Genomic DNA, 25305 nt, shown 5'->3' on the forward strand with positions numbered 1-25305 from the left:
AAGTAAGACCAGCTGATCCACCATTTCCAGTCCAGATGAAGGGGCTTCCGGGCTGCCATCCAGCTGCTCCCAGTGTAGAGGAAGGGGCTTCCACGCTGCCATTCCACTGCCCCTAGCACAGAGGAAGGGGCATTCAGGCTGAGGAGGTGAGCTGCACGGGTGCCAACAGCACCCCCCCACACACAGACCATTGAAATGAGAAGACACATAAACAAGTCTCAAAACCAGACTTCCATATCACCTACAGCAATCCCAAAGGGAAATGAGATGGAACAATCTGATACTCAACCACCTGGACTCCCTGAACTGGCAAAAAAAGATGATCTGGAAAAAAATGAAATCAGAAAAAATTTCTCAGATAACAGCAGAGACTGTGCTCATACAGCAAGACATGATTAATAAATCTAGAGAGGACACAGATAAAAAAATAGACAAGTTGAGGAATATGATGGAATCACAATATAGGAAACAAATGGAATCCATAAAACAGATGCAAACAGATTTCCAGGAGAACAAAAAGTCCAGTAAAGGCTATGCAGGAGAATGAGCCAATGTGAGGACAGAGTTTAAGATATAGAAGATAAGATTGTAATTAGAGACCAGGAAAAGAAAAACTGCTTCAGAGTTGTAAGGGACCAGAAGAAATCAATCCAGCAGCTGCTAAACAATGCAAAGAAGAAAAACATAAAACTGATTGGAGTCAATGAAGAAACAGGAGAGAGTTGCAGATGACATAAAAAAACTCTTCATAGAAGTAATGCCAGAAAACTTCCCAAGCAGGGGAAAACACCTTGACTTACAGGTAAGTGAGGCATATAGGACTCCAACTAGCCTTGATCAAAAAAAATGGACACGTAGGCATATAACTGTTAAGATTCCAGAAACTCAACAGAAGAACAAAGTTCTACAAGCAGTTAGAGAAAAGAAATAAATCACATACAAAGGAAAGCCCATCAGAATCATAGCAGACTTCTCAATGCAAAACCTCAAGGCAAGAAGAGCTTGCGGTGATGTATTCCAAGCCCTCAAGGAAAACAGCCTCCAACCCAGATTGATATACCCTGCAAAACTATCTTTCAAAATTGATGGATGGGGCTGGGGATTTAGCTCAGTGGTTCTGGCACCTGCCACACAAGCGCAAGGTCCTGAGTTCGATCCCCGGTACCAAAAAAACCAAAAAAACAAAAAAACAAAATTGATGGAGAAATAAGATACTTTCATGACAAAGAGCACCTTAGGGACTTCATGATTACCAAACGAGCACTCCAAAAAATTTTAGACAAAATCCTAGAAAAAGACAATGAGGATCACAACCCCAGGAAGCCCAGCAGAATGAATCCCCAGGGCACCACAAGAAATTAAAAGCGAAGGGGGAGAATCCAACAAACAGAAAAAGTCATGACAATGATAAGTCAATACATATCAGTTATAACCATCAATATTAATGGTCTCAATTCACCAATCAAAAGAAATAGACTGGCAGAATGGGTCAAGAAGCAAAATCCAAAAATATGCTGCATACAAGGAACAGTTAATTCGAAAAGAAACTCATAGATTGAAAGTTAAAGGTGGAAAACAATACTCCATGCAACAGGAACTGTAAAAAAGTAGGAGTAGCTATCCTCTTTTCAGATCAAGTAGATTTCAATCTAACATTGATTAAGAGAGACAAAGAAGGACACTACAGCCTTGTAAAGGGAAGAATCCAAGAGGAAGAGATGACAACCCTAAATATATATGCACTAAACACTAGCATGCCCAACTATATAAAACAAATTCTAATGGCCGTGAAAAGTCATATATGCACTAATACAGTAGTAGTGGGGGACATCAATACCCCACTGTCACAAACAGATCAACTACACAAAAAATAAGTTATGAAATACTAGAACTCAATCAAACACTTGAACAGATGAATTTAACAGATGTTTACAGAGTATTCTTCCCCACAAAATCAGAATGCACATTCTTTTCAGCTGCACATGGGTCATTCTCCAAAATAGACCACATTCTTGCCCATAGAACATGTTTAAGTAAGTGCAAAGGAACTGAAGTTATCCCCTGTATATTATCAGATCATAGTGCGATGAAATTGGAGATCAGTAGCAAAAGAAACCAAGAATTTCATAAACACATGGAAATTGAACAGCACACTTCTGAATAACCAATGGGTAATAGATGAAATTAAAGAAGAAATCAGACAGTTCCTGCAATTAAATGACAATGACAGTACAACATATTGGAATCTATGGGACACAATGAAAACAGTCTTATAGCAGTGAATATGCATATTAGGAAAACAGAACGAGCCCAATTAAACAACTTGATGCCGAACCTCAAGCTTCTAGAAAAAGAAAACAAGGACAAACCCAAAGCTCATCCAAGGGAGGAAATTATAAAGATCAGAACAGAAATCAATGTGATGGAGACTAAGAATGATACAAAAAATTAATGAAGCCAAGAGTTGGTTCTTTGAAAGAAGAAACAAAATTGACAAACCCTTAGCCAAGCTTATCAGAAAAAGGAAAGAAAAGGCCCAAATCCATGCAATTAGGAATGAAAAGGGTGAAATTACAACAGACCCAGCAGAAATCCAGAGGATCATCAATACCTACTTCCAAAACTTATATGCAAATAGGATGGAAAACACAGAAGAAATGGACAGATTCCTAGATACATATGAATTACGAAAGTTGAATGAAGAAGACCTAAAAATTCTAAACAATCCAATGTCAATCATTGAAATTGAAAATGTAATTGAAAACTTACCAACTAAGAAAAGCCCACGTCCTGATGGCTTCACTGCTGAATTCTACAAGATATTTAGAGAGGAACTACTGCCCCTACTGTTTAAACTCTTCAGTGAAATTGAAAGGAAAGCAATACTCCTGAATTCAATCCTGGAAGCAAGCATCACCTTGATCCCCAAAGCAGAGAAAGACCCAACCGAAAAGGAGAAATATAGGCCAATCTCACTAAGGAACATAGATGCAAAAATCCTTAATAAGATACTGGCAAATAGAATGCAGAAGATCATCAAGAAGATCATACAACCTGACCAAGTGAGATTCATCCCAGGGATGCAAGAATGGTTCAAAACATGCATATCAATCAATATAATACACTATATCAATACAGCCAAGGACAAAAACCATATGATTAACTTCATAGATGTAGAAAAAGCATTTGACAAAATCCAACATGAATTTATGATAAAAATCCTATGAAAAATTGGAGTAGATGGCCTCTACCTCAATCTGATAAAAGGCATCTATGAAAAACCAACAGCCAATATCATACTAAATGGTCAAAAACTGAAATCCTTCACACTAAAATCAGGAATAAGACAAGGATGTCCACTATTGCCACTCCTGTTCAATATAGTTTTGGAAACATTAGCGACAGCAATTATACAAGAGAAAGATATGAAAGCGATAAAGATAGAAAATGAAGAAGTCAAACTGTCACTATTTGCAGATGACATGATACTCTATATAGAAGACACCAAGAACACCACTAAAAGTCTTGTAGACTTAGTAACCAAGTTCAGTAGAGTAGCTGGATGCAAGGTCAACACACAAAAAATCAATAGCTTTCCTCTACACGAACAGACTCACTGAGACAGAAATAGGGCAAATAATTCCTTTCACAATAGCATCCAAAAAACTGAAATACCTAGGAATCAACCTAATAAAAGGAATCAAAGACCTCTTTTCTGGAAACGATAGCACTCTGAAAAGAGAGATTGAAGATGATATCAGAAAATGGAAAGATATCCCCTGTTCCTGGGAAGGAAGGATCAACATAGTGAAAATGGCCATACTTCCAAAACTGCTATATAGATTCAATGCAATCCCATTTGAAATCCCAGCAGCATACTTCACAGACCTTGAGAAAACAATCCAAAAATTCATTTGGAACAAGAAGAGACCCAGAATAGCAAAAGTAATTCTAGGTAACAGAGACATGGCAGGAAGAATTACAACCCCCAACTTGCAACTATACTACAAAACTACTGTGATAAAAACAGCATGGTGCTGGCAAAGAAACAGACCTGAGGACCAGTGGAACAGATTAGAAGATGCAGAAACAGCTCCAGACACACTCAGCCACCTCATCTTCGACAAAGGAGCCAGACATCCTCATTGGAGGAAAGATAGCCTCTTTAATAAATGGTGCTGGAAAAATTGGGTTTCAACTTGCCAAAGATTAAAACTAGACCTATATCTCTCGCCATGCACTAAACTAAAATTGAAATGGATTAAAAATCTAAATATTAAAATAGAAACACTGAACCGGCTGGAACAGAGGATAAGTAGAACTCTTGAAGACATTGGTGTCGGAAAAGATTTCATGAACAAAACCTCAGTTGCCCGTGTACTTGCACAAAGAATCAACAAGTGAGATCTCTTCTTATTAAAAAGCTTCTGCACAGCAAGAGAAACCAGCAGCAGTGTGAAGAGACAACACACAATGTGGGAAAAAACCTTCACCTGCTGTTCCTCAGACAAAGGTTTACTATAGAGTATCTATAAAGAACTTAAAATAAAATCAGACCTCCCAAATTTAAAGACCCAGTCCCATAATGGGCATCTGAAATGAACAGACATTTTTCAGGCAAAGAAGTAGAAATAGCACATAAACAGAGGAAAAAATGTTCAACATCACTGGTCATCCAAGAGATGCAAATGAAAACAACACTGATATTCCACATCACCCCAGAATGAATGGCTGCCATCATGAAATCAACCAATAATAAATGATGGTGGGGCTGTGGGGAAAGTGGAACCCTGCTCCAATGCTGGTGGGAGTGTAGACTGGTGCAAGCACTGTGGAAATCAGTATGGAGATACCTCAAAGAACTAGGACTGGAAGTCCCATTTGACCCTGCTATTCCACTGCTGGGTATCTTCCCCAAAGAATTAAAAGAATCATACCACTGTGAAATATGTGTACCAATGTTCATAGCAGCACAATTTATAATAGCTAAAACTTGGAAGCAGCCCAAATGCCAATGGAGACTGGATAAAAAAATGTGGTTTTAAAAAAATAAAATGGATTACTACTCAGCCATAACAAATGAGAAATTAGAGACATTTATAGCTAAATGGATGCACATTGAGGTGATACTCTTAAGTGAAATAAATAGGACACACATGTGTAAATTCTGAAGTTTCTCTAGTGTGAGAAACTGAAAATGTAAATAAGGACTAAATGTATAATAGGTAATGTGAAATAGGAAGAAAAGGGGCAAAGGGGAAGGAAGTGGGAGGGCTAGGGGAAAGGATGGAAGGGAATGGGATTAATATGAGAAAATGGAAAAATAGGAACAAAATCTTTGTAAATAGAGAGGACTGGAGGGGTTGAAGGGAGGGCTGGGCAAGGGTGAAAAATAAGAACCAAGAGAGACTAAGTAAAGGTGCAAATTTCCAAAGATGAATGTCATTATACTGTATACCTAAAATGCACCAATAAAATTTTTAAAAAGAATGAAAAAGTAAAACCAGAGCTTCTCTTTGTTTAGGAATCACATGTATCTCATTGCCCAGGATAAAGTTTACACCTTCAATAAAAAAACTAAGTCCTTTAGTGTCATCTTTCTTCTACATTTCCTGTCATTCTTTCTGCCACATACCCTGAGTCACAAGTTCACTCAAGTACTTTAAGTCAATGTGCTTTGTGTGAATGCTGTTTTGCCTACCTGAACTATTCACCTGCTTCCCCAAAACTAGTCAGAGTCATTGGATTCCCTGGACTCCTGGACCTCTGGCTCAATCTTTCCTACTGACCTGTAGCATTTCTGTCTGACCCACATAGCTCTTTGGCTCTATGTAGCATTTACAAAAGTCTTTTTCTTGTTTGTCTGGTTCCTACTGGGTTCTGAATCCTTTGATGGGCATAAAGTTGTGACTTCACTGTTGGTACCAAGTGGCCAAGGTAGTTACTCAGCAATTTAGTAAGAATGAACCATTTTGGTCACTTAAAAGTAAAGATATGAGGAAAAGATTGGTCTGTGCAACTAATTAAAACATTTTATACCTGATTATTCTATAAAACTACATTGACAGGATTAAAGCCAAACCTTAATATATACATTGCTTTTATAAGTCAGTAAAGGACAAACATCCCAAAGAAAAAGTGGGATAAAGGACATACAGAGACTGTGCATGAGAGAATGCAACTTGGAAGCATGCACGTGAAGTAACTAACAAGTACAATCGACCTCACTAACAAATACAATTTTAAACATATTTTACTGTATCAAAGTGCAGTGACTTTATAATAATAATAACAACTAGAATTATGTGTGATCTACATGTGCATCAAACTCAGCCAGGCCCAAACTTCATAAGCTCCCTTCATAAAGATATCTTGTGTATTGCTGTTGGGGGAGGGTTAGTTACTGCAACTTCTCTGGAGGATAGATTAGCATCACTTATCAAAGAGCCTTACAAATGACCATGCATTTGACTTTAGTGAACAAGCTATTCAGAATACTTAGTAATATAGAAAATTGTAATACAATGTTAAGTGAAAAACTGCAATCATAAAATTTGGTGAAGAGTATTTACTCCACATGTAGAAAATTAAATAGAAATATATAAATACATATATTTTCTGTTTTAGATATACTCACTATAGACATATATATTTCCCTTTCTGTATGCATTATAGTTTTACATTTGTTAAACATCTCTCTAAATGTTGAAAAGTATGATAAGGCCTCAAAAGAAAAGGTGACTGTTGACTCCTTTGTTTTATGTAACTTTATTACTATACCTTAGAATTGTATTGGAGTTCTTTTTAAGTAGCCAGTTCGAACCATTGACTTTTACTCAATTTATAATTTTAAAAATTAAATTAGATTAAAATGACCTGAATCATTACCATGTATACTGCTTTTAAGTCATGTCAACAGCTGTGTCTCTTCTAACCCCCAATTCTGTTATTTTAGGTGTACTCTTTAAACTACTTTTACATCTGTTAAATTCTATCCTCTTGGATTGAGCCTACTGCTCCTCTTTGTTGAGATCTAGGCTTGTTAATCATCCCTCTTGGCTTCGTGTCTTTGGCAAATGTAGAATCCTACCTGCTCTAGTCCTCATTCCAGTCTCTTGTAAACACGGGGGGGGGGGGCATTGACAACCTCATTTCTAGTTCCCAGCCCATCTCAGGCCCTTCAGATGGAGCTGATGGGTAGCAGGACAAAAAAGGAGTATTCAGCATCACCAGGACATTTTGTGGAGGGGCCAAATTCAGAATAATTGGAAAGTGATGAGTAGACTTTCAAAATTGGAAATGTGTATCGAGACCATACTCTTAAGTGAAATAAATAGGACACATGTGTAAATACTGAATAGTTTCACTACTGTGAGAAACTGATAGTGTAAACAGGGGTTAAAATGATTAAAATGAATAATTGATAATTTGAAATAGGAAAAAAGGTCCAAAGATGAAGGAGTGAAGGGAGGGGAAGGGGAAAGGAAAAACTATGAGAAAAGAAAAAAAAAATGGAAATGAAATCTATGTAAATAGGTAAGGGCGGAGGGGGTAAAGGGTGCACAGGTAATGGGGAAAAAATAAGAACCAAGGTATATCATGTACAGGTACAAACACCCAATGATAAATGTAAATGAATTGTATACCTAAAATGTACCAATGAAATGTACCAATAAAATTAATTTTTTAAAAAATTGGAAATGTGTACAGAAAAAGAGGAGGGATATGTGGCATAGAATGAGTTCTCTTTAGGCTCTGGTACTTGTCTTTGTTGCTCAGCACATGTGGTATAAATAATATTGCTGAAAACACATGTAGTACCACGCACTGTAGGTAGTGCTTAGTGGACTCAGGCCCTGTTCTAGGAGTCTGGTGCTTTTACCTCATTTAATCTGCACCACATTCCTGAGACACAGGTATTATTAGGTCACTTAATTGCCAATGTCACATAGCTGAAAAACTCTGGAGTTGCAATTTGACCTCCAAAATTTTGAGCTATTATCACAATCCAATGTCATTTTAGTTATGATATATTATGTCTAACTTTTAACTTCTGTGCTATTCATTTTATTTTCTACAGGGGAAGGATTAAGTGCTGACTATGCTGACTGTAATAAGACATCTTTACTATAGGAAAAAAATATTATAGTCATACATCTAATGTTAATATATTTTCCCTTTTTTCCCAGAAAGAAGAAATTATCAAACTTATTTTTGAAATATGTGGTAAGATTTCAGCCCTTTAAAGTACCATCCTTACTGTGTGATATGTTGGTGGGATAATGTGTTTACTCAGTAGATGCACAGTACATAGCTACTGGGGAGATGTGAAGTTCATCTGAAGTCAGAGAGAAACCGAGAGGAAGCAGTGACAGAGCTTGGAAACCCTGACTTGAGCAAAGAAACTCATCTTCTCATGGTAGTTAGGGAGTGTGAAGGTACCAGGGCAGAACGTGTGGAAGCCAGTCTTTTGGAAGCACTGTACTCATTTGCAGTTGGTGCCATTTACTTGAGTTTGGGAAGAAAAATGCAACAAAGAAAATATGACTGCATGAGCCCAACTGGTATCTGAGCCCAGTCTAGCTATACTGAATATGATGATTATGCTCATTATTAGGTCTATGTTTTTCCTGAAGCCAAGGAATCCTTCTGATTTGAGTTTTGAGCACAATTTCCAGCCTTGCCCTTGGTTGCTAAGGAAGGAGGACATTCAGGTGTTCATCTTGCCTCACAACTATATATAAATGCTTCGCTGGCTGAACACTTAAGACTTAAAAAATAGTTACCAGCGATAGGAAGTGAAAAAAGAGAGAGATTAGGCGAAAGGAACAGATTAATGGAACAATGACGAGAGAAACTTGTGTGCTTAGACAGAGGCAGGAATATTGTTTTTCCATCCAGAGAATCCTAGAACTGGCTTGTCCCTTAAAAGACTTTCAGACCTCAGAATGAGTCTGGGACTCCATGGTGATGAGCCAGTTTGGATGTGGCTTCTGAGTTTTGGGAGCCCTGTAAAATGGCAGCCAGTTTCCTGATGCTTTTTTGGTGAAAGGATTGTTGGACAACGTGAGAATATAAAGAAATTGAACCTTGATAATTTTTATTTTTTATGGATTCTGGAAACTGCATTGAATGACTGCTAAATGATGTGAATATAAGTTGTTTATTGACTGTATTCTCTCAGATCACTCCTCTTGAAGGGTTCTGTAGTATAGATGGACTACTGGCCTCTCTGGTAACATGGAACCCGCCATGTTGGTGAGGGTGCCTGGATACTGAACTAGAATACTTAAGGAGAGTTATTCTTGTGTACAGTTTAAGGTCCCAGTGCTTCCCTACAATTAAAATTTTTCATCCCATTACTTCATCCATTGGGCATGCTGGCAACCAAGTCTCTGTTTTCAAATAAGAATGTGGTTGAAGGCTGAAATATCAGCTTTCGGATTAAGCACAAATGGAAGAATGAAGAGCAAATTTAGGATAGTTCGTAGTTAGGGGAAGGGAGAAAAGTATTATTGGGAAGGAATACACAGGGCATGCTAACTTTTAAAAACTATTCTGTTTTAATTTAAGGAATGGACACATAGATGTTTATTATTTTCATCTACTGCAAAGTGTTTTTCTTTCCTTCAAAAATACATACTTTTTGAAAAAGAGCCAAGTGTAGAAATTAGAAAGTAGACAGTTTTCAGTGGTTGCCACAGTCTCAGAAAAGGAAGTCAGGTTCACCCTTACCCTTCTTGCCCCTCCAATGTGGCACACAATTCAATGATCCAGGGGTGGCTTTTTTTTCATTCCTGCAGTATTTCCATCTCAATATCCTCCTTGTAGGTTGTGGGCCCAAATGCAAAGCGATTCCACTGGAGTTGGTGTTTGTGATTGACAGTTCAGAAAGTGTGGGGCCAGAGAACTTCCAGATCATCCAGAATTTTGTGAAGACTCTGGCTGACCGGGTCACTCTGGACCTTGTCACAGCCCGCATAGGCATAATCAATTACAGCCATAAGGTGGAGATGGTTGCTAATTTGAAACAGTTCTCCAGCAAGGATGACTTCAAGCTGGCCGTGGACCACATGCAGTATCTGGGGGAAGGCACCTACACAGCCACTGCTCTTCAAGCAGCCAATGACATGTTCAGGGATGCAAGGCCAGGAGTAAAGAAGGTGGCCTTGGTCATCACTGATGGACAGACAGATTCTCGAGATAAAAAGAAACTAACTGAAGTGGTGAAAGATGCCAATGATGCTAACGTGGAGAGATTTGTGATTGGGGTGGTGAAGAAAAATGACCCTAATTTTGAAATATTCCACCAAGAAATGAGTGTAATTGCTACTGACGCAGAGCATGTGTATCAATTTGATGACTTCTTTACCCTGCAAGGTATGAGTGTCCCTAGAGAAAGGACTTTACTTCGTTCTTCCATGCGTTATGTTACTAGATTCTCCTGACCAAAAATAGAAATCAAGAGGTTAATGAGGCTTATCATGACAATGTTAAATTGTAACTCATACCCTATAGAAGGCAATGAAAGTTTGTATCATTCTGTTTGGAAAGATAATTCTTTGTTTTTATTCATGTGTAGTAAGTGCTGAGTTGACCCTGGACCTTTTTAAATTGGAGTATGGTCAACAGACAATAATAAAGAGAAAGAACAGGATTTGGGAATATTACTGATTGATTAATGTTCAGAAAATTACCTATCTAGAATAAAGGATAGAGCAAGCCAACAACAAGGCAGAAAACATCCATAAAATCAAAATGAAGTAAAAAATGCTTGTTCAATGATAGTTATAATAATCTAAAGTGAGGAGAGGCACAAGTAACTGGGATTAATTAGATGATATGTTCTAGCTTTTGGTTTAAATGAAAACTGGCTGATCTCAGGACTTTATCTTAAAGAATAACCTTTTAGATACACATCATACTAATGCTAATCTCATGGCTTCCCTATGCTAAGTTTACTCTTTCACATTAACTAACATTTACTAATGAGGCAACCTAAGACATTGACTCATCTATGTTTAGGGTCTGTATCACTTTACAATGAAATATACCCCAATGCTTTGGAAACTGATGACTCATTCTGGCAGGGCCTATCCATGCAAGCTTGTGAAGTAAATAAAAGTTGTGCTAACGTGATTGCAGGCTTCAGTTTGTCATCATCTTTCCTCTGCTACCTACCTGGGAGCACGGACTTTTGTGGCTGGGCATGTGCCCCATGCCTTGTCTATTCTGGGTGCCAGCACCACCAGCCTAGCTTTCCACTTTCCTTTTCCTTCCTTCTCTAGAGCTTTCTAACATCTAGTGTCTCATTTCCTTACCATTTTGCTGGGTGACTGGTGGGTATATCTGATATAATCAATCTTACAGGGCTAAGCATTTGTTAGAATGACCCACACCTTACATGTTTCAGAAAAGGTTATATTTTAATAATCAAAGAACTTTATCATCTTATCTGGAGAAGTTTGTAATTTGTTAGAAGTCATGAGGATTATATTTTTGGGCTGGATGGCCTTTTGCTATCCTAAAACCAGAAGTAATTGCTTATGTAACTTATAATGAGTGAGGCTAGCCCATTACACAGAGTATCCTCAGTTAACCAACACTTGGTATAAACAAGCATTTAAGTAACTCTTTTGTCTTTTTGTGCCGTTGTGTATTATTAAATAGTTATTTTAGATAACCTCTTATAGATGTATAAACTTGCTTTCTAAATTAGTCTACTTTAACAGTTGATCCTAAATAATGTGATGTTTTGTTTTAAGAATCTCTTTAAACAGGCTTTAAGTAACATTTATTGCTCCTGCTATCTCCCTTTCTATTTCTCTTTTAAAGACACTCTGAAACAAAAGTTGTCTAAAACAATTTGTGAGGATTTTGATTCCTATCTTGTTCAAGTTTTTGGTACAGCATCGCTTCGACCTGGGTTTGGGATGTTGGGGGAAGAACTCAATGAATCCACTCCAGAGCCTCCACAAGAAGTTTCTGAACCAGTAAGTAACTGTCTTGCTTATCTTTTGGATGTAAAGTGGTATATTCTGTCTGTTTTACATCAAAGATCACCTCCCTGCCCTGTCGCAATAGGTGGGGTTATGTTGCATTTGCAGATCCTTGGCTCAAATATTAGCACCTTGATTCTACATTTCCAGGTCTGAAATAGCTCTACAGCTTGTAAACACAAGTATGATATTTTTTAAAAGTCCATATTTGATAATTACTTATTAAATATTGCAAATAATATTTTTATACTATATGCCTGTCATGCCCAAAACAATCATATATATTAGGACAGATTAATACTACATTATTTGAATTTGCTTACTTACTTCTTTCATACCAGGATACTACTCTTCCCTCATTGTACTATGCATCCACTTTCTACTTGGTACCTTCTTGAGTCTTTCCAGAGTTTGCACATGTCTATCCCTCCACCTTCCCAAACTCCCAGCCCCACTCTTGCTCATTGAGCTTCCACTTTTGTGCTCAGAGTTGTGGCGAGAGAGAGGCTGTATGCATTTGGTGCTAGGTGGACACTCTATTTCAGAGCTCCCTGGACATGTGTCTTTGGAATAATGACCTCCTGAATCAATGAAGACAAATATGATTTCCTCATAGTAAGCTCCTGTGAACACACTTAACAGATTAGATTATAAGCAACTAGTAGTTTCTTCAGGTGAAAACTAGAGAGCCCTCAGTTAGTTACTGGTGAGTACTACAGTCTTTCTCGCCAGTTTACAGCTAATGCAAATCTAGACTGGTTTCTACTACACATATGGACACCCTGTAGCAAACAGGCTCACAGTCATGCCCCTATTCTTTAAGTTCAGTGAAGTCCCTGTACCATGTATTTCTTCATTTACATGAACTTGTCACCAATAGCAAGTGCACAGGATTCTAATATCGGGATTCAACCGTCTGTTTTGTTAGATGAACATCCAGAGCAGGAACTAGACCAGAGTCATTCAGGAATCAGACCTAGGATACTTTCTTAAGGCCACAGTCTACAGAACTCAGTAGATTTTTATACCTGTTCAAAAAAGGCAGAGAGCTTCTAACATAGTCCTATTTATTAAACACTGACTTCAAAATGAATAATTCCAATTAGTGCAAGACAGCTCCTGAATTGCTTTGAAATCAACACACCTGCTGATTTATTTTACCACCTGTGCTATACCAGAGGTCAGCACACTCTTTTGGTAAAGGGTCTCATGCTGAATACTACTGGCTTCTGCACAACTCAATTTCTAGTTACTTGACTGTCTTTGAAGTACAAAAGTCACCATAGATGATACTTAAAGGGATGAACATGACAATGTTCTGATAAAACTTAATCACAAAAACAGAGGCAGTAGAGTATGTGCTCAGCCTGCCGGAGGCTCTGGGTTCAATCCCCAGCACCAAAACAGAACAAAAATTTACTTACAAAAACAGATAGAGACTGATACTTGGCCCATGGGTTTTCCAACCTTGGGATATACTAAGCATTTTAAAGTAAATTGTAGACAATAATATACACTACTTCCTCTTGAACATGGACCACTTTTCTTGTTTGTGTCTTATCACTTTGTGCTTCTTCTGATCGATCTATGTAAACAATCAGTTTCCTACTATATATTTAGACATTTCCTAAAGTCTCCATAAAAAAGAGTGAGCTCAGGTTTTATCCAGGAAGTCAGTCATGTTTGAGCTAAGCCCTCCTCGTAGCTGCTCAATGACATTTTGTGTCTAAATTAACACCAATGAATTCTAGTACTGTGTATTGATTATTTATTGCTCTGCTAGGTGTTACTTTGTAAGACCTAGCTCCTGCCTGAGAGAAGCCCATGGTCTGTCAGGGAAATGGATAAGTGCAAGATGCATGTAGGCTTTAAGAGTTTCAACAGAACTGTGGATGAAGTACAAGTGATGGTACAATTAATTTCAGGGAGAGTAATGTGAAGTAATATAGTCAGCTTGGACTAAGACTAAAAATATTAGGCTGGGGTAGTTTAAACAGCAAATATTGGGCTGGGGATTTAGCTCAGTGGTTCCGCTGCCTGCCTCTCAAGCACAAGGACCTGAGTTCGATCCCAGGTACCAACAACAAAAAACAACAACAACAAAAAACCAGGAAACATTTATTTCTCATGGTTCCAAAGACTGAGGAGTCTGAATTTTAGAGTTTGATGACGGCTTACTTCCTGGTTTGTAGACAGCCATCTTGCTATGTCCTCATGTGGCTGAAAGAAAACTCATCTCTCTTATGACTCTTTTTAAAGGGGACTAAGCCCATTCAAGGGGGCTTCCTTCAAATGACCTAATTATCTTCCAAACCCTCACATCCAAATGCCATCACATTGGGGATTCAGGTTTCAGTATATGAATTTTGTAGGGATGCAAACATGTAATCCCCAGAAAAAGAAAGCTTCATAGGGAAGGTGTCATTGATTGAAGAATTGACAATGGCTAAGAGTTTTTCAAAGGAAAAGTAGGGAAAGGATGTTTCCAGCACAGGGGACATGTGGGCAAAGGGAGATTCTTGACATTTCAAGAGAAGAGGATAAGTTCAATCTAACTGTACCTAAGAGTGTGTGTGGAAGAATGGTGAGAGTCAGAGGCACACTTATAAGGACTAATTAGACTGTTTCTATGTCGAATTAAGGAGCTTGACCTTCACCCATAGGTCAGACAGCCAGGAGATAGCAGAGACTGTAAAGCAAAGGCCATGTGGTTATGACTGGCTCACAGAAAGAATAACCCTGGTTACAGTGTGAAGGTGACTTGAAAGAGAAGGGGAGGAAAGTGGAGGCTGGGCTGTAAGGTGTGATAGTCAAGGAAAAAGAGAATAATGCCCTAAACTAAGGCAGAGGCAATGAGAATTAAAAAAAGATGCAAATTGGAAAGCCTTTTTTAGGGTAGAATAGCAGGATTTACTGACTGAACAGATTTTTTTTTTTGAGATAGGGTCTCATGATGTATATCTCAGGCTGGCCTCAAACTTGGAGCAATTCTCTTGTCTCAGCCTCTCAAGTGCTATGAATATAAGTTTGCATGACCATGCTTGGCAGTGACTAAATGGACTGGAGATTAGAGAGAGGAAGGAGTTTTCATAATTGTTGGGTTCTATCTTGGAGACAGGTGTAATGAAACACCATATACTGAGATGGAGGCTCTAAGAGGAAGGATAGATTTTTAAAGGAAAATGATGTTTAGTTTGTATACTGTAAAGTACTTGAGGGACATCCAGAATGAGGACCAGTAAGACCATATACCTCCGGTGTCAGGTCTCTAGAAGTCTGATGACCCTGAGAGATAGGTGACATTAAAGATATGGCAGATGAAGTGTGTGGTAACTGGGGACAGGGGCAATGGCATTAGAACAGTAGATCCAAAAAGCTTGGATTTATAAAACAGAGTGCTAATAGAGGGAAATTGAATGTCAGCTAAGTTTCTCTAGGGGGCATTTAAGACAGTAGGAGCCTGCAGTGAACTGGAGCATCTTCCATAGCCTCCCTTGTTGCTAGGCCTTCTCACTTTGGCTCACTTTGTAGAAGCACCAAGGCAAAACTGAATTTTTAAACAATTGATTTCCTAATAAATATTTAGTCTGAAAATACATATCCATCTTTCTATCGTATACACACATAAATGTAAAAACATATTTCTATTTCTGTGAATGTACATCTATCTTTATCTAATTTTACACTATCCAAGCATTTAAAATAAAGTGGATTTGTTAAAACTTTCAGATTCTCAGATTGTTTTAGAGCCTACTCTAGGCAGTGCCGCAAAACAAGAAATGATCTCAGAAATTCCCTTTCCCTTTTTTGTGTCTTCTTTTCTTTTCTGGGCTGTCCCTTTTATCACTCCCTTAAGATACTTACCTCTGTCATTCCTGCTTTCTTTTCTTTCTACCAAAATCTATTCTTAGAAGAAAAGTGTGATATCAATTATTAGTATTATAGTATGAAGTCTAAGTTAGTGGCTTCCACCTCAAAGAAGGACTAACATTTTAAGCACTGCATCTGACTGTGGAATTAGACCTGATCCTGGATAGATGAACTTTAATAATCTTGGAACAAGAATGTTGGGAAACAGGGAAATAGAAAGCTCAGCTTTACTGACTTCATAATACTTAGGCAGTCTCCACCTCTGTTTCTCTCACAGGCCAATCTTGGAATGCTAAATATGTGCTTTCATTCTATTCAACCCCTCTGCTAAAATCTGGGGGTGACTTATGCTTTCTTTTGGAATTTCTTGCATCTTATATAATTAATAATTATTTATGTATGTTCCTCAGCTTTCCTAATGGATTTAAATTCCTTGAGGAAATAATGTGTTCCTAATTAAACTTTGTGTCCTACTTATAATATAAAACTTTACATAGTCAATGCTCAATAATTGCTTATTGATTTAATGAATGCTATTATTAATTATTGGGCTCAAAGAGAAATCTGAAGATTTTCTTCAGTGAAAGATATCAGATACCCTTTGTGAAGATGGGAAGGGTTCTGGAGTTGAGGAGAGATGAGAAAGAGAGAAGGGAAAGGGGAGATAAGAAGGGTCAAAGTGTAATATGTTTATATTCCAAGACCCTATAATGAATGTATTTATTATGTATCACAAACATACACCAATAAAAAATTAAAATTAAAATTAAGTTATACTGTTATAAAAATATATGCATAAAAATATTATGTTTTATGGGATTAATAATCTTAACATTTCCTCTTCCTTTATTCTTTTTGATTTGATCATTTGGGTTAAGATTTCCAAATGGGAGCAATACAGTAAACTGAAATCAACACCTTATTAGGCCAATTGGTTATATCCAGTTATGGTCCATTAAGCCCACAAGCTTATTAATTTCCTAAAGGAAGACACTGTCATTCTAAATGCCTTGATAAATAAAATTATGTCAGTACATAGGGTATTTATTCAGTGGAGCTAATTTCTTATAATAATATTTTAGATTTTTTTCCCTTGGAAGAAGTAGAAAGGAGACTCTAAAAACTTTTCTCTTTTTGTATTATGAAAAATTGTTTTCTGACTGTAACTTAGAGAATTGGCAGCAAGCTTTCTTCCTCTCTGTAGAAGGGAGGCTGTGAGATTCTCGCATAGCAGGTTCCAGAACAACCAACCTGAACACTGATATGATCAGGCCAGTTTGGGAAGAGCCCCTCTGGGAAGCTCTTGCATTAGCTGGAGGCAGTGTAGTGGAAGAGAAAGGGATCTATGAGTCTTCCTCTTCTACTTCCTGATTGTGCCTGATATATGCAATGCCAGCCATAAGTCTAGGATGCTGGCTCCTCATTTCCATGAAAAAAACTTGTATTCTATACCACTGTACATTATAGAAAACTAGCATAGTGACCAACTGCTGGCTGCTCCATCCTCTCTTTGTCCACTCTCCATTTCCATTTCACTCTTGTCATCTCTCCATCTCATACTCTTCTTTCCCCACGCTTATTCATTCTTACTCCATCTCAAGATCCTCTTAAACAAAGCTGCTTTTGAGACCAGGCTTCAAGGGCAATTTTTGAAAGAACTTTTTTTTGGTACCACCAGGGATTGAACTCAGGACCTTGTGCTTGTAAGGGAGGTGCAGTGGCACTGAGCTAAATCGCTGGCCCTAATTTTTGAAAGAACTGGTTCAGATATAATAGAGTCAAATGGGCCCTTCATCCCAGAATCTGGCTCTGAGCTCCGTTCTTAGCTCTAAGGTGACACTTGTGCTCTTAGACCTGCTACTTTCTGTCTTTTCCAAATGCAGGTCTTTGCTTCACTGTTGTGCCATTTTCTAGCATTTTTTCTCCCTCCTTCCCCAGGGTTGGTAAACAGGGTTCAGACTCACCTATTGAAAAATGCCCCTAGCCCTCCTATGGTCCACATGTTCTTCTTGCTAATGTCTTAACTTTTTCTATCTTTTCATAATAAAATAATTACTCAGGGCAGTCTCTGGTGTCTCTTTCTTTTTGTCTTTTGCATTCCCTTTCTTTCCCTTTCTTCCTCATATTCCTACCCTTCTTCCTTCCCTGTCACTATCTTCCCTCTCAGCTCATCATTTCCCATTGGGAAATCCTCTGAAGTCAGGCTACTGCCTCACTGTGCCACTAAAATCTTGCTAAAAATAAGCCACCAATGACCTGATGATTGCCAGTCCTGTTGCTGTAGTTCTGATTTCTCTTTTGCATGTAACAGCATGGCTTCTCTTTTTTTAAAAAAAACTTTTCCTTGATTTTGAGAGTCTTAACTTTTGTTCTCCTCTGGGAGTATCATTTCTCAATTGCTGCCAGGATTTTTCTTTCTCTGCCTATCCCTTGAACATTAAACTATGAATTTCTCCGAGATCCACCCTCAACCTATTTCTCTTATTCCGCATCCTCACTGAGTCCATTTCCACACATGTCCACTGCTGTTAAATCTGCCTTCTTAACCCAACCTTCTTCTTGGGCCCCACACTCACTTTTGATGGCCCATGAACACCTTATTCTGGGTATTCCACAGGCATTCATCATGGAACATAGTCATAATGTTGTTTCTCTAAATTTTCTTTTTACAGGAACATCACTTTCCCACCAACCTGCCAGGCATCTGATAAGAAACCTGGGATGAATCCATCATCCTTTCTTACTTTCCCTTGCATGCTCACTGGCACTAACTTCTTTGGTGTGTTCTTAGCATCCTACTTTGTACCCTATAAACCTCTCTCCTCATCGATAACATTCTTATCTTAGATCAAGACCTCTTCATTTACAGTGGAGCCTTGATTTATGAACTCAATTCATTTGTGAGGATGGTTATAAATCAAGTTGGTCGACTGAAGGCCCAGGCTCCTCTACACAGCCTTCAAAATCTCTCTCTTGTATACGGGCAGATCTCAGTGTCCTTAGACATTGGCCCAGGATTTCTCAATTAACTCCACACAGTAAAGGATGTTGTAATGTTCCTTCCAGAACACATTAAGGGTTAAATCTATACCTGAGACCATCTGGAAGCACAAGTGGCCAGCATTCAGGTTGTAACTCAAGACTTTGGCCATAAGTTAGAACTAAAATTCTGATCATAACCCAAGTTGTTCATATGTCAGACCAGTTATAACTGGAGGGTCTGCTGAATTTTCTATAAGAATAATATTATATAGTCATAATTTGTCTCCTATCTCTCTTCTCTTCATCCTTTCCTGTTTATTCATTACCTGTTGATGGTATCATTTATATATTTTCATCTTTTAAAATTAACCATTAAGTTATTTCATTTACATATAATTCTATTGCAGCTTGTATTTTACTGTAGTACATATTTTAACTTAGGAGTAAGACTCGGTGACAGTAGAGTCAGCAGGAGAAATAACATAAATGAGTGAGTCTATATTTTCTTTCAATGTTCTAAGAAACTTACAGAATACAAAAAATAAAAGTACAACAGAAAATTTTGTAGCTTGTTTACTCATATTACATTGTTAAATGAAGTAATTTTCCCAAAAGGTTATAACCAATGCTATTGAAAACTTCAAAAGGTCCCACCGCTCCCAGCCCAGAGGAAGGGCCTTCTGAGTCACTGTCCCATCTCTCCCAGCTCAGAGGAGGTGAGCAGCGAAGGCGCCAACAGCACCACCCCCCCCCCCCCCGCCCCGGGGTCGAAATGAGAAGACATGTAAATAAGTCTCAAAACCAGACTTCCAGATCACCTAGAGCAACCTGAAAGGGAAATGACATGGAACACTCTGATACTCAACCACCTGGACACACTGAAATGGCAGCAAAAGAGGATCTGGAAAAAATGAAATCAGAAATAATTTCTCAGATAACAGCAGATTGTGCTCATAGTGCAAGACATAGTTAATAAATCTAGAGAGGAGCTGAGGAACATGATGGAATCCCAACATAGGAAACAAATGGAATCCATAAAACAGATGCAAACAGATTTCCAGGAGAACAAAAAGTCCAGTAAAGGCTATGCATGAGAATGAGCTAATGTGAAGAGAGAGTTTCAGATATAGAAGATAAGATTGTAATTAGAGACCAGGAAAAGAAAAACTACTTCAAAATTGTAAGGGAACATGAGAAATCAATCCAGGAGCTGCTAGACAAAGCAAAGAAGAAAAACATTAAGACTGAGGAGTCAAAGAAGAAACAGGAGAGAGTGCAGATGACATAAAACAACTCTTCACAGAAGTAATGGCAGAAAACTCCCCAAGGAGGGGAAAAGAAATTAACATACAGATAAGTGAGGCACACAGGACTCCAGCTGGCCTTGATCAATAAAAATTTACACATAGGCATATAATTGTTAAGATTCCAGAAACTCAACAGAAGAACAAAATTCTACAAGCAGTTAGAGAAAAGAAACAAATCACATACAAAGGAAAGCCCATCAGAATCACAGCAGACTTCTCAACACAAACCATCAAGGCAAGAAGAGCTTGGAGTGACATATTCCAAGCCCTAAAAGAAAACAGCCTCCAACCCAGATTGATGTACCCTGCAAAACTATCTTTCAAAATGGATGGAGAAATAAGATACTATCATTACAAAGAGCACCTTACGAACTTCATGAATACCAACCCAGCACTCCAAAAAATTTTACACAATATCCTAGGAAGAGACGTTGAGGATCACAACTCCAGGAAGCAAAGCAGAATGAACCCATCTGGCATGACAAGAAATTAAATGTAAAGGGGGAGAACCCAACAAAAAGAAAAAGTCATGGCAATGATAAATCAATATGTTTCAGTTATAACCATCAATTTTAATGGTCTCAATTCACCAATCAAAAGAAATAGACTGGCAGAATGGGTCACAAAGCAAAATCCAACAATATGCTGCATACAAGAAACACACTTAATTCAAAATGAAACTCATAGACTGAAAGTTAAAGGGTAGAAAATAATACTCCATGTGATGGGAACCTGAAAAAAAGCAGGAGTAGCTATCCTCTTTGCAGATCAAGTAGATTTCAAAGCAACACTGATTAAGAGAGACAAAGAAGGACACTACACCCTTGTAAAAGGAACAATCCAAGAGGAAGAGATGACAAACATAAATATCTATGCATCAAACACTAGTGTGCCCAACTATATAAAACAAATACTAACAGACATGAAAAGTCATATATGCACTAATACAATTGTAGTGGGGGACCTCAATACTTCACTGTCACAAATAGATAGATCAACTAGACAAAAAATAAGTAATGAAATACTAGAACTCAATCAAACTCTTGAACAAATGAACTTAACAGATGTTTACAGGGTGTTCCACCCACAAAATCAGAATACACATTCTTCTCAGTAGCACATGGGTCATTCGCCAAAATAGACCACATACTCATGCATTGAATGTATTTAATTAAGTGCAAAGGAATTGAAGTTATCCCTTGTATATTATCAGACCATAGTGCGATGAAATTGGAGATCCATAGCAAAAGAAACTGGAAAAATTTCATAAACACGTGGAAATTGAACAACACACTTCTGAATAACCAATAGGTAACAGAGGAAATTAAAGAAGAAATCAGACAGCTCCTTCAATTAAATGACAATGACAATACAACATAGTGGATTCTATGGGGTACAATGAAAGTAGTCTTACTAGGGAAATTCATAGCAGTGAATACGTATACTAGGAAAACAAAATGAGCCCAATTAAACAACCTGATGCTGAACCTCAAGCATCTAGACAAAGAAGAGCAGGACAAACCCAAAGCTCATACAAGGGAGGAAATTATAAAGATCAGAGGAGAAATCAATGCAATGGAGACTAAGAGAACAATACAAAAAAATCAATGAAGCCAAGAGTTAGTTCTTCGAAAGAATCAACAAAATTGACAAACCCTTAGCCAACCTTATCAGAAAAAGGAAAGAAAAGGCCCAAATCCATGCAATTCGGAATGAAAAGGGTAAAATTACAACAGACCCAGCACAAATCCAGAGAATCATCAATACCTACTTCCAGAACCTATGTGCAAATAAGATGGAAAACACAGAAGAAATGGACAGAGTCCTAGATACATATAAATTACCAAAGTAGAATGAAGAAGATGTAAAAATTCTAAATAACCCAATATCAACCAAGGAAATTGAAAACGTAATTAAAAACTTATCAATGAAGAAAAGCCTGGGCCCTGATGGCTTCACTGCTGAATTCTACAAGACATTTTGAGAGGAACTACTGTCACTGTTGTTTAAACTCTTCAATGCAATTAAAAGGGAAGCAATACTCCCAAATTCATTCCTGGAAGCAAGCATCACCTTGATCCCCAAAGCAGAGAAACACCCAACCGAAAAGGAGAACTATAGGCCAATCTCACTAATGAACATAGTTTTAAAAATCCTTAATGAGATACTGGCAAATAGAAAGCAGAAGATCATCAAGGAGATCATTCACCCTAATCAAGTGGGATTCATCCCAGGGATGCAGGGGTGGTTCAACGTATGCAAATCAATCAATGTAATACACTATATCAATAGAGCCAAGGACAAAAAACATATGATTATCTTCATAGATGCAGAAAAAGCACTTGACAAAATCCAACATGCATTTATGATAAAAACCCTACAAAAAATTGGAATAGATGGTCTCTACCTCAAACAGATAAAAGCTATCTATGAAAAACCAACCGCCAATATCATACTAAATAGTCAAAAACTGAAATCCTTTACACTAAAATCAGGAAGAAGACAAGGATGTCCACTATCACCACTCTTGTTCAATGTAGTTTTGGAAACATTAACCACAGCAACTAAGCAAGAGAAAGAAATAAAAGAATTAAAGATAGAAAACAAAGGAGTCAGATTGTCATTATTTGCAGATGACATGATACTTGATATAGAAGACCCCAAGAACTCCACCAATTAAGTCTATTCTAGACTTAATAACCAAATTCAGTCAAGTAGCTGGTTACAAGGTCAACACACGAAAGTCAATAGCTTTCCTCTACACCAATGACAGACTCACTGAGAGAGAAATAGGGCAAATAATTCCTTTCACAATAGCATCCTAAAAACTGAAATACTTAGGAATCAACCTAACAAAAGAAAGCAAAGACCTCTTCTCTGAAAACTATGGCACTCTGAAAAGAGAGACTGAAGATGTCAGAAAATGGAAATATATTCCCTGTTCCTGTATAGGAAGGATTAATATAGTGAAAATGGCCATACTTCGAAAACTGCTATATAGATTCAATGCATTTCCAATTGAGATCCCAGCAGCATACTTCACAGACCTTGAGAAACCAATCCAAAAATTCATTTGGAACAAGAAGAGACCCAGAATAACAAAAGCAATTCTAGGTAACAGAGACATGGCAGCAGGTATCACAATCCCCAATCTGCAAATATACTACAAAGCTACTGTGATAAGAACAGCATGGTACTGGCAAAGAAACTGACCTGAGGACCAGTGGAAGAGATTGGAAGATGAGGAAACAATGCCAGACACACTCAGCCATCTCATCTTTGATAAAGGAGCCAAACACCCTCACTGGAGGAAAGCTAGCCTCTTTCATAAATGGTGCTGGAAAAATTGGGTTTCAACTTGCCACAGATTAAAACTAGACCTATATCTCTCACCATGCACTAAACTAAAATCAAAGTGGATTAAAGATCTAAATATTATAATAGAAACTCTGAACCAGTTGGAACAGAGGTTAGGTAGAACTCTTGAAGACATTGGTGTAGGAAAAGATTTTATGAACAAAACCTCAGTTGCCCGTGAAGTAGTACAAATAATCAACAAGTGGGATCTTTTCTTATTAAAAAGCTTCTGCACAGCAGGAGAAACCAGCAGCAGTGTGAAGAGACAACCCACAATGTGGGGAAATATCTTCACCTGCTTTTCCTCAGACAAAGGTCTACTATCTCGAATCTATAAAGAAATGAAAAAGATCAGACCTCCCAAATTTAAAGACCCAATCGGAAAATGGGCATCTGAAATGAACACACATTTCTCAGACAAAGAAGTAAAAATAGCAAATAAATACATGAAAAAATGTTCAACATCACTGGTCATTCGAGAGTTGCAAATGAAAACAACACTGAGATTCCACTTCACTCGAGAAAGAATGGCTGCTATCATGAAATCAACCAATAACAAATGCTATCGGGGCTGTGGGGAAAGAGGAACCCTGCTCCACTGCTGGTGGGAGTGTAGACTGGTGCAAGCACTGTGGAAATCAGTATGGAGATACCTCAAAGAATTAGGAGTGGAAGTCCCATTTGACCCTGCTATTCCACCGCTGGGGATGTTCCCCAAAGAATTAAAAGAATCATACCACAGTGATATATGTGCACTCATGTTCATAGCAGCACAGTTTGTGATAGCTAAAACTTGGAAACAGCCCAAATGCCCATCAACTGGAGACTGGATAAAGAAAATGTGGTTTCATTTTTGTTTCTTTAGGAGAGGAGGATATAGTCTTACTGTGTTACACGAGCTAGCCTTAAACTCCTGGGCTTAAGTGATCCTTCTGTATCAGGTTCCCAAGCAGCTGGGACTACATGCATGCACTATGTCTAATGATTTTATATCCTGATTATGTTAGTGATTACATTTATATTATCTGCCAACAGTCACTGAGCTGTACACTTCAAATAGTTACAATTTCTTATATGCAAATTATAATTCAATAAAATTGATTTAAAAAAAATCCCAGTTTAATGCAATATTTCATCCTTTAGATAGAGCAGACCACTGGCATATGTCCTTTCATACGCAGGAAATTATTCATCAATTCCAGCCACCTCTTATGGTATCTTCTCATACTGCAGTGGCTGAAAAGTCAAAATTGGATTTCTCTGATCCCTTTATAGCTAGCATTCTGTTTCTAAGTTTAATAAACTTGAAAGGCAAGACTGAGAGCAGGGCTACCTGCCTGCTGTGATGTTTATTGCTGGGGACAAGTAGGACCATAATGGCCCTAAATTTTCCCTCAACAGGATTGCAACATTCAGCATCCAGCTTTGCAAGTGTTATAGTTAGTAGGTGAAACAATGACAGTGACTTAATCATTCTCAGATTGCAACTCTGGCACTGTGTTCAAGGATTCAAAAGTTTTGATGGGACACTCTTGATTTTCCATACTTATGACCATGGCTGGGGCTATAGCTCTTTTAACAAGTCAGTTTGATAGTTTTCTCCTGGGAGTTATTTCTGGAGCTCAGCCTAGAGACTGTTTTACAGTCTGTACACGGAACTACACATTGACGTCATCACAAAGGATGGTACAGCTTCCTTTCGTCAATGTGGTAACTAAAATTACTACCAGGATTATCAGAATAACAGCGCCTTTTTCTGAGTATTGACTTTCTGCCAGGACAAATAAAGT

At 37.9% G+C, this 25305-nt stretch overlaps 1 protein-coding gene across 19 annotated transcripts in view; it reads left to right on the forward strand.

Annotated features, from left to right (window-relative positions):
* Col28a1 (collagen type XXVIII alpha 1 chain) overlaps positions 1-25305 on the forward strand; it is a 241244-nt gene that overhangs the window by 188068 nt on the left and 27871 nt on the right. For all 19 annotated transcript variants that reach the window (XR_015448746.1, XM_021242833.2, XM_021242826.2 and 16 more), the window contains 3 exons: positions 8190-8226; positions 9832-10380; positions 11836-11993. Coding sequence is in view for 18 of the 19 variants with exons in the window: in XM_021242833.2 (XP_021098492.2) it covers positions 8190-8226; positions 9832-10380; positions 11836-11993 (744 nt within the window). In the remaining variant the exon portion in view is untranslated. The remainder of the gene's footprint in view (positions 1-8189; positions 8227-9831; positions 10381-11835; positions 11994-25305) is intronic.

This window comes from Heterocephalus glaber, unplaced genomic scaffold (genome assembly GCF_053883595.1).
Source record: "Heterocephalus glaber isolate CG9 unplaced genomic scaffold, H.glaber_assembly_v1.0 deba00000546, whole genome shotgun sequence".
Taxonomy (NCBI): Eukaryota; Metazoa; Chordata; class Mammalia; order Rodentia; family Bathyergidae; genus Heterocephalus; species Heterocephalus glaber.